This window comes from Solanum pennellii, chromosome 8 (assembly GCF_001406875.1).
Source record: "Solanum pennellii chromosome 8, SPENNV200".
Classification (NCBI taxonomy): Eukaryota; Viridiplantae; Streptophyta; class Magnoliopsida; order Solanales; family Solanaceae; genus Solanum; species Solanum pennellii.
In genome coordinates, this window is record NC_028644.1 from 64,977,743 (window position 1) to 64,988,909 (window position 11,167).

The 11,167-nt window shown below is 34.3% G+C and overlaps 1 protein-coding gene and 1 non-coding gene across 4 annotated transcripts; one reads left to right on the forward strand and one right to left on the reverse strand.

The window, feature by feature from the left end:
• The first annotated feature begins 926 nt into the window (after positions 1-926).
• Positions 927-1,000, forward strand: TRNAT-AGU. The gene has a single exon. It is a non-coding gene; the product is annotated as a tRNA-Thr (tRNA).
• Positions 1,001-1,379: 379 nt separating this feature from the next.
• LOC107029003 (pentatricopeptide repeat-containing protein At5g64320, mitochondrial) lies at positions 1,380-11,167 on the reverse strand. 3 transcript variants are annotated; one of them, XM_015230280.2, is made up of 4 exons: positions 10,747-11,167; positions 6,678-6,875; positions 5,433-5,524; positions 1,380-3,807 (listed from the first exon to the last, which is right to left on the reverse strand). In XM_015230280.2, the coding sequence occupies exon 4, from the start codon at positions 3,655-3,657 to the stop codon at positions 1,495-1,497; it is 2,163 nt and encodes a 720-aa protein (XP_015085766.1). In that variant the 5' UTR covers positions 3,658-3,807; positions 5,433-5,524; positions 6,678-6,875; positions 10,747-11,167; the 3' UTR covers positions 1,380-1,494. The 3 variants fall into 3 exon arrangements, with proteins under 3 accessions (XP_015085766.1, XP_027774909.1, XP_027774910.1); XM_027919108.1 differs by adding an exon at positions 9,545-9,619 and having other exon boundaries at positions 5,433-6,875; XM_027919109.1 differs by lacking the exon at positions 6,678-6,875.

An 11,167-nucleotide genomic window follows, 5' to 3' on the forward strand; every position in this document is an offset into this window, starting at 1 on the left:
GGGGGGGGGGGGGATGGATTATATATAGCTAGGTGTGGTTGGTGGCACACTTTACTACAGCAATATATATATACATGACAAAGCATGAGACAATTTATGACATTAAAATCATTAATAAATCCACTAACATATGGTGATGTTCACATGTTCTTTTTTCAGGTTTTACTCCTTTCTAAGAAACTTTTTGTACATTAGCCCTAAGTTTACAAAAAGATAAGTTTAGCACACAGAGCAAATCTTATGTTTTTATCCATCCAATTTACTAAAATAGATACTATATGATATATATGTATTCAACAATTTCATGTTCGTACAAGCCTAGTTACATAATCACTAATAGGAAGAAATTAATAAATGATAAATAGGCACTATGAAGTAAGCTGATCCTAGAAGATTAACATCGTAGCTCACTTAAATCAATTATTTCAGGACAAAGATTTTTTCTATTTTCGTTGAATTGCTTTGACGAAATCTAGACAATAAGAACTAAATTTCAAAGTTTACTTTTGTATTGTTTTTATAACAAAATTAAATTGGTGTATGTGGTAGGAGCAAGGGGAAAAGGTTTATAAGATGGAGAATCGAACATTTTAAACAAGGTAAAAACTCAAATACTCAACCAACTGAGTTACTAAAATTGCTCACTTTTGTATCCACTTATATATATATATATATATATATACATAATAAATACTTCATGAAAAACGTAGTTCGTATCGTAAGGTTGTAATTATATTAATTTGACAACAATAATAAAAGGATTATTGTGTGGTCCTCCTCACATTATTGTGGCTTTCCTACGATGAAAACAGTCTGGCAAAATAATTGAGGATATTCATATTTTCATATATAGGGCTAAGAAAAATTGACATCATTTTTTTAAAGTTTGCCATTATATCTGTAGTATTCCAGCTTTGTATCAACCAGCTTTCATAGCTCAGTTGGTTAGAGCACCCGTTTAGTAAGCGGGAGGTCTTGAGTTCGACTCTCAATGAAAGCATTTTCTACTACCCTTGTTCGAGGGAAGTCAATTGACATTATATACTATACGTTGAATGACCTTTTAGTGAAAATTTTAGCTCTGTCACTGTCCAAAAGGCTAATAAATTCTCAATGAAAATGCAGGGTAGACCAAATGTTTATGTAATTTTCTTACTGTACAATCTCATACATCCCAACTTTGTGCATAAAATACAGCCAATAATCAGGGCAGAAAAAATGGTCTAGTTTACCCCAATAGTTATCATATCAGCCAAACAATGTTAAGCTATAACAAAAGTTAAAGTTTCATATGATTCTTTGCACAAAATCACAAAGAACTCTTCTATTACTGCACATCGAAGACAGGAATCACAAGCACTAAGGAAAAAGAAAGACACTCGATCACAAGATGTTGTCTGTTCTTTCTAACGGACAACAAAAGAACAATAAAAATAAGAACAGCGTGAATATAATCATGTTAAGAAATGCCGGTTCTTGTTCAAATTGACTTACCTAAGTCAAAGTAGTAACTGACTCATAACTCTTTCGAACAAAATTTCTAACTAATATGTACCATGTGACACTATTGGGAATGAAACCAACAGCTATACCTCTAGTAAACAGGGTATAAGCATCATCAAGCATGCGCATTTTACAATAGGAAGAAATCAAGGTGTTATAAGTGATAGTATCAGGACAAACTCCTTCAAGTTCTAATTTTTCAAAGAGGTTCTGAGCTTCTCGAATTCGACCATTGTTACAAAGGCCATTTATTAGACTGTTATATGTGACTATATCAGGTGTCAATCCACGTTGTATCAGGTCTCTCAGAAACTCAAGGGCATTTTGAACCTTACCTATTCTGCAAAAGCCGTTGATCAAGATGTTGCACGTTACATGATTAGGTTTTGATCTCTTTCTCATCATCTCTTCAAAAAGTCCTAATGCTCTCTCAACTGCTCCATCATTGCAAAGTGCTTTTATGAGGCCATTGTATGTGATCTCATCAAGGGGACATCCTCTGAATAACATATCATTTACAAGCTTAAGCGCCTCTTGGGTTTTACCTTTCCTCAAGAAAGCATGAATCAATGTGTTGTAGGTGACTGTATTAGCAATAACTCCTTCCTGGAACATATCTCGGTATATCCCCAAAGCTTCATCCATCTTGTCAATCTTGCAAAAGCCTAAAATCAAAGCATTGAATGTAAAAATGTCCGGTTTACATCCGTTGCTTGACATATCACCAAAAATTTCTAATGCCTGTTGGATCATTCCTTGTTTACACAGAGCTGATATAAGAGAGTTATAACCCATTATATTTAGGCTGAGACTTTTTGCTGACATCTCAGTAACAAGGTCATAAGCTTCCTGTAGGCGGCCAGCCTTTGAGAAGCCATCAATCAAGGTTGTGTACGTAATTGCATTGGGCTGGATACCTTGGGATGACATTTCGCTTACAGCTTCATGAGCCGAAGACAAAATTCCTTTCTTGCAAAGACCTCGAATTAGAATGTTGTATGTATAAACATCTGGTTGATAACCTTTAATCAACATGTTCTCATTCAGAATGGTTTTTGCTTCATCAACTCGGCCATTAGTCACATAGCCATTGATCAACGTATTGAAAAGGACATTATTCTGTTCAGGTGCTTTGTTGAGAAGAACCTTTGCTTCATCTACTCGCCCTGTTCGACATAAAGCATGCATCAGAATGCCATAAGTTATAGCATCGGGGGTGAAACCTCGAAGAAGCATCCGATCAACCAGTTTTGCAGCCTCATGAATCCTATCAGCTCGGCAAAGCCCATGGATAATGTCATTGAAAGTATTGACGTCGGGCATGCAACCCATAAGAAACATCTCCTCCAAAAGTTTTAACGCATCATTTACTCGATTAGACTTTGAAAGAGCATGAATAAGAATCTGGTAAATCACTGAATTTGGTACACACCCATGTTTTGTCATGTCTCTGAGAAGTGAACAAGCAGAGTCTACCTCATTGACTATACATAATGCTTGTATCACCCGAGCAAAAGTAAATACAGAAGGAGAAATACCTTTCCCCAACATTTCATAAAATACATTTGGAGCAACTTTGGGACAATTTCCAGCTAACAGAATATCCAACGCTTGATTGTATGACTTGAAAGTGGGTTCACAAGAGAAAGTATTCCACATATCCAAAAGTATTCTAGTTGCTTGCCCTGGTAAACCAGCTCTTCCATAATGCCTCATTATCATAATAAAGAGGGACTCTTTTAAAACTGCCCCTTCATCTTTCATCCGTAATAACAATCTATCTATAATCTTAAATTCCTTGGCGGCCCCAAGTTTATCAATTAAAGTATAGTAGACATCAAATGAGTGGCAATAGCTTGTTTGGCTACCGGCCCACTGGAATAGCTCCATCGATGTTGGTACATCCAAAGGGAGTGCCAATAATTTATTGAGCTGATACGGGGTAATTTTATTGAGTGATCTTTGGAGTTGTTTGAAGTCAAAAGGCTTAAGCAATCTTTCCCATTCATTCTCAGACTCCGACCCATCGCCTCTTGCTTTAGCATTATCACACTTGTCATCAGTCACACAAGTACAAAATGCAAATGTAGGGTTCCTATTCAGAGATCCAAGCTCTTCACGTATGTGAATCAAAAGTTTCGACCTTTTTAGCATACCTTCAAATGAGCAGTGCAGAAATTTCAGAACTCAGCCATTGCATGTGATACAAGAACTTCTTCAAGAATTGTCATGAAAGCTTCTCCAATTTGGTTTATCAGTAACCAAATTTAAGCTCCATCATTGTAAGCAGAGACATTTCTTTTCCTGGAATATTCAACAATAAGATAATACACCAACTTCAGATTGATACAAAAATTCAAATGTGTTTAATAGAAAAAGCAGACACAGGAATTAGGGTCCCAGTGTTCCACAGCATTTTCCAGTCATAAAGACTTAAAACCAAACAATATACATCAAATAGAAATTAGAAACAATCGCAGAATAATGATTTCTTAGTATCAAACAATTATTACGAACATCATTTACTTCACAATCGTCTCGATGAGTTTTTGTATAGTGAACACAATCAATGATAGCATCAATCTCGAGTAAAATTAAATTCAACTCACAAACACAATTCAATATCAAATCTTAATCCAATTCAATTCAACTTTAATCACGATTGTCCAAAAAAATGATTTGCTAAGAGAAAGACAAACCTAGTTAATTTCACCAAAAGATTATTCCTTTCCTTTTCCTAATGTTTTATATTGGATTAGCTTATTCATGATGGTGTAAAAAACAAATGCTGGGAAAATAAAGGTTCTTCTTACAAGACTGTTCGATAATCAAATTTTGACGTCCTATATATTGGGCTCTTAAGATAATAGATGATGTCTTCACTTCTAAGGGTTAAAACATTGTATTGGATATGGAAATTCTATTCATGATGATGCCTACATATGTAATTAATATTCAGCAATGACTCATCAAAGAAAATAAAACAAAATGGCATTCAATCTCATCCTTTATCATCTGTTTTAGTAAAATCTAGTACAATTTGAATTTTCTCTATTCTAAGAGTATGTTTCTCAACAATCGTTTCCTCTATTAACTTCAAGGAAGTTTCTGCATTAAGAAGGTCATCATCCATTTTCCTTTAGGATTCTTCTTCTCTTATCTGGTTTTCCAGAACGGAGATACACTGAGGGCTTAGTTTAGGTGAGTTTAAATTATGGTATATTCCGTTGCCATTTTGTTTTGGCAGTCGAAATGTAAAATCAAGGGCCGAATTTAGTAGGTGTATGGGAATTATGTGGTATATTCTGTTGGCTTTTTCATTGTTGATGCCTAAAATGAGAATCAAATGGTGTATTCCAGGTGAAACGATTAGGGATAAGAACAAATAGGTGTAAGGCAATTGTTCAATTATTATTTGTGAGTAACTTTAATCGGTAACACCTATTTCATAGACACTGTCACATTGAATTGATTGAGCCTGCGAGGTAGCAGCGGAAGGTTTATTTTGAGGGAACATAATAGGTTGCAGTGAAGTTATAGTTTGACAGTCAGAGTCAAGCTGTTTAAAATGGACAACAGGAAGTTTTTGGAAAGAGCACGCGTTCGAGCAGAATATGCTGTGTTGCATCATGCTAGAAGAGCGGTCTTCTTTTCAGGAGGCATTTGTTGGTAAGCAATTCGACTTCTAATATTTTTGGCTTCTTTTTTGGCAGCACTTGTTTGAGCATTTAAGAGTGCATTCATTTTGCATTTGGTGTCAGACATCTGGTAGCAAATATATTCAGTAAAATTCTTTTATTCAAGGTAAAATCTTAACGTCCAATTAGGGTCCAGGCACAAATAGTTATTTCGATAAAATAAAGAACAGAACATTATATTATTATATTAATATAAGTAAATATGTAGAATACAGAAATGGAGGAACTTACATTTGCCAGTGAAGAGTGTATCCTTTGTTTCCTTAGCTGGAAAAATGTGAGCTCCAAAATTCTACAGATGCAATTAATGATTTTTTTCTCGGCTGAAAAGAAGATAGCAATGTAAAGTATCATTTTTAATAACACTTTCGTGAGTTTAACACGTGAGAACAGTTGGCTGTTCTCCTTTTCTTTTCCTACCTGAACTATCACCATCCATGTATCATATTTAACAACTCTTTCGCGAGTTTAACACGTAAATAGTTGGTTGTTCTCTTTTTCTTTTCCTACCTGAACTATCATCATCCATGTATCATTTTTAATACCTCTGTTGTGAGTTTAATATGTGAACAATTGGCTGTCCTCTTTTTCTTCTCCTACCTGAACTATCACCATCTATGTATTGTAAGAGAAATAGTAATGTTTTTTATGTTCTTTTGGACAACGCTGGACAGGTCAATTAATGTCGGAGACTCAGAGTCCTAATAGACCAATAAGAGTAACTGCGAAGTAGAAAATAGAAAACAGAGAGAACCCGAGAGTAGTTTATTGATTGCAATTACAATGCAGAAAAACTAACTCAGAATGATATCGTCACCTAAAATAACAACCTACTAAGAGCAAAACTTCTTGAACTCCACAACAAACCTCTTTTCATTACTACACGTACCCTCTATGTAGTTTCAAGTTGAAGCTGTAAAACCCATTGCAGCTTTGACCTTAGGATGGTTTCAGTAACAAATTTTCCCCAACTCGAAATGAAATTAGGTTTAAACGGAAGGTATTGTTTTTTAAATTGTTATTTTTTTCATCTATTCCCGTTAAACATAGAAGTAAAATTCATCAGAAGTAAAAATATCAGTCTTTTGGTTGATCTTTTAGTACCTGATCACGAAATAACTCAAAATTATAAGCAGAAGCAAGCTAAATCCTTCGTTGAAAATCGAAGCATGAGACAGAAATATTTTCAAATTTAAACCCACCACACTCAAATGTGATGTACACAATAATTTGAAAAGCCCCTTGCAGCTATAACCCACACTCAAATGTGAAGTATACAATAATTTGAAAAGCCCCTTGCAGCTATAACCCTAGGATGGTTTCAATAACAAATTTTCCCCAATTCGAAATAACATTAGGTTTAAATCGAAGGTAACAATTTAAAGTAAAAAATACAACATTGAACAGACGGAAAGATGCATTAGAACAAGAAAATTCAATGGAGAAAACTCAACACAGCAAAGACAGAAGGCATACCTTTATGTTCGTTCGCAAAAAAGAACCTCGGAAAAGTTGATTTCAGAGAGCACATAGTTTATGTGTTGTTTTGCCATAGAATTGAAGGAGCATCCTCACCAATCGAAGTCAAAAACACGCGCAACTGAAGAAGGGAAGCAAAGGTGATACCTTTTTGGATAACCACAAGGGGAAATGACAGGTTTGCCCCTGGAATATCTGTAAAAACTCTCTTATTAAAAATGATATGTATATAAGAACTAGTTTTGGACTTATAATATCAAAATTTTAACGATTTCAAGTAATAAGAACTTAAATGTCGAATCGATCAAATTTTATATCTTAGATTAACCTTTTATTAATAGTGCACCCATCGTCCCGAAATCCTGGATATGCCTTTAGATAGGGAGGTTTTTTCAAAAGATTTTCAGCTCAAGTACATCCAACTCAAGTAAAAGAAGAAGAAAACAATGAAAAGAACATAACAGTTAATCAGAAAAATAACTTTATAATCGAAACACAATACACAGTATAACAAGTCCTAACCCATGCACAACAAGATAACACTACACCTCTGCTAACCCAATACAGACCTAACTCTTCAAACTCAATAATAATGTTCTTCAATTAAAATCAACCCCAAATGATAACAAAAATGTGTTGAGTCTTTCAATTTTTAGGGGAAAAAGGAGAAATTCTTGATGAATGTATATATTTGGCTATTTGCACAATTTTCAGAAGAGGCCAACCCATAATCAAACATTAGCCTTTTAAAAAGGCTACTCCTCGTGAATTTGCGCCTTCGTGGATTACAAAGCCTTAAAGAACAAGTTGGGCCTTCCCTAAGTCATTTCAGGTTTCAACCACAAATTTCTACTTTGGTTATTTCACATTTCAAAAGCAATTATGTATGAGAAAACTAGTGGTGTATGTGGGTGTCAACTGGAGAGATGTTGGCTAATGGTGGTGTTGTGGAAAGTAGTAATGGCGATAGATGATAATGATTACTAATGATAGTGATGAATAATGATGGTAATTGACGATATATATTGATATCACTTGTGATGATTATCAGTTGACTGTAATGGTGATTGATAGTGATGATTGTAAATGATGGCTAGTTTTCTTTTGTTTTTTTTTGTTTTTTGTTGATGAAGTAATTAGTTCTATTGCAGGCATCAAGTAGATGCATAATAGTTACAAAAGCTTAGTAGCAAAAGGTAAGCTCTCCTTTACATTGTTAATTGCGAATCAGGGAGCGGACATGGTTCAGAATGTATCAGGGCAATCTAGAGGGGATAAATAAACCTAACTATACAAAAACATGAGGCAGTTAGCTTTAAAAGATTGGTAGGTAGCTTTTAAATGATGGCTAGTGATCATACAAGTTGATTTCGAGATAACTATTATGAATAACATGTGATGGTAGTTAATAATGGTATACCAATTTGTTATACTTCTGATTCACTTATAATTCTGCTCTTTCAAAATACTTGATTAATTGGGAAATGTTATATAATTTCTCACAAGTAATTGGAATCAATCATACCAGGCATCTTAATTCAGTGTTTATTTTGGGTAGTTTGGTATAGTTTTTCTTCCCCTATTTAACACATTATTTAGAACAAATTAGGAGTTTCTTTTGATATTCAAATCTCATAATACTTATTTGTATGTTTTCATAAAAAAGAAATTAGCCTATCTAAAAGACTAATTATCATATACCATACCTAATGTAAGTTAGTTGATAATAAAATTATGATATATTTCAACTAATTAGTGTTTTTTATAAACACAGATCTACTTGGGTTGTTTTATATTTTGTCAAATTCACAACTGCATATCTCACATTGAAATTTGGAAGTTTGTATTCCAAATAAACATGTATTTACTATTGAAATTGATTTATAAATTAACTTAACAACAAAGTTACAACCCTTTAGATATGGCATCATTTCAGTTTTGAGGTTTCAATTGATATATCTTCCGTTCAAAGACGGATCCACATGTACAGGTAAGGGTGTATGTAAACAACTAAACAACTTAGACTCTAACTAGTTTTGACTTAATTCCAACAACTATATCCACAACTAAACCACATTATTTATTTGAACTTATTTCAACAACTAAACAACTTTTTAACTCTAACTAGTTTTGACTTAATTCCAACAACTAACTCCACCAACTAAACCACATTATTTTAAATAATGAGTCAAACTAGCTAGGGGATATTAAACTTTATTTGAACTTATTTCTAACAAACACATTATTCCTAAATTTAAAGCTAAGTGTTAACACTAGAATGGACACAAATTGATCTTGTAAGAAAATCAATTTTGTCATCAATAGGATCAACTAGTGTCGATACTTATGCTTAACAAACACATTATTCCTAAATTAAAGCTTAAGATCAACACTAGATGTACACAAATCGATCTTACAAGAAAATCAATTTGTCATCAATAGGATCAACTAGTGTTGATACTTATGCTTAACAAACACATTATTCCTAAATAAAACTTAGTATCAACACTAGATGGACACGAATCGATCTTGCAAGAAAATTAATTTTGTCATCAATAGGATCAACTACTGTTGATACTTATGCTTAATAAATATAGTATTTCTAAATTTAAAAGCTAAGTGTCAACACTAGATGGACACAAATCGATCTTGCAAAAAAATCAATTTTTTCATCAATAAGAACAACTAGTGTTGGTATTTATGCTAAACAAACACATTATCACCTAATTTAAAACTAAGTGTCAACACTCGATGGACACGAACAAATTATCACAAAATTAAAACTAAGTATCAATACTAGACGGACACAGACACATTATGAAAAACAATTGTACTTGAACTTTAAAAATTTAGATACACCAAACCTTATCTCCTATTTTGATGAAAGAAGCAGTATACTCTTGTATCAACTTTTTTAGATGTTGAGCTTCCTCAGTTGCCTAACACGAAAAGAAACAATCTATAATTTCTTTAGTGATCATTATAGAGAGATTTCGGTCATCATCAACCGTTGACAATTAGTAAACAAGTTTGTATTATTTTTTCTTTTTCTTGATAATTCAAAATAGATTTCTCCTAGTCATCCACTAAATTTCCTAGCTATTCTCACAGAACTCTAGTGATATTCCTAAACTTTTTGAAATTTTGATATTGGTTGGAAGTTCGAACTTTGGTTTCTAAACTTTTTCAAATTTTGATTTTGGTTGGAAGTTGGAACTTTGATTTTCCAATCCGTGAACTTTGGAAGTTAAAATTTAGGAGAAAATTTACCCACACCAACCTTCCCATTGCCTAATCAAAGCTTAACAATTAGCTCATACAAAAATCTAAGTACCTAAATAAAATTAGAATCAAAACAATAGAGTTACAAGTCATTGTAGTCATCATAATTCACTAACATATTTGTATTTTTATGAATATTGTCGCACCCCATTTTTTGCAAAATGGATTTTGGTGCACGACATAACAACTCTTTTTTGGGTTTGTTTGAAAGAAGAGTCGCCACCTAACGAATTGAGGTGCGTTAGGGCACCTATCTAACCTAACTAAATCTAACTAAAGATCAATGAACCAGAGATCGGGTAAGGGTTCTAATTGTGATGCTGCCGAATCAATTACAAAGAATGAGATATACTAGAATCGTTAAACAATCAAGAGTAACGGATTAATTAAGTACTAACCAGAGGAGATGATAGTTGCAATCAATTTAGCCAACATAGAGAATTCAAACTAACAAATTTAAACCTATAAAGACATATTAAATCACATTCACAGAGAAGAGAGATAACACTTGTATGTAACACATTACAATCACATTAGACATACTAACAAGGACACTTAAAAAAAATTCTAACAGTAGCATTTTTAGCAAGCTGAAATTTGAAGTGACACACGCACGCTAAGCAGAAGGCAAACAACAATCACATGCATTTAACTCAAGTAAGCAACTACACTGAAAATCAGTTCAAATCTAAGAGTTTGTTCTAAAGAAAACAAGAACTTGAATAGCTAGCCGATATATATTAAGAAGACATGCTTGGATTGCATTGAATAAGAGCCATTTTACCTCGAGCTTTACGGTTTCCGATAAGTCTGTTGGTATCCAAGGTTGCAGTTGTAATCGACCAGAGTGTGCTGCTTCGCTGGTTGGAGCAGCGTTTGGTGTCGCTGTTGTTGTTTCGCCGAAGCAGAAGGAGGAGAGTAAAGGAGGGGAGAGGGAGGCGCTGCCTGTTCCTCGCCGGCTGCTTCTCTCTCGGTTGCTGCTTGCAGTTGTTTCTCGCCGGAGAAGAGGAAAGGAGCAGGCGAGGGGAGAGAAAGAGGAGAAGCCGGCTGCGCCGGGTTCGTTGGTCGGATAAGGGAGCAGCGAAAGGGGAGAGGAGAGGGGAACGGAGGAGGCGGCGACTGGGCGCCGGTCGTGGATGGGTGGCGGTGAGCGCCGATCGGAGATAGCTGGGAGTGAGAGAGAAGTGGATATTATTTAAATAAAA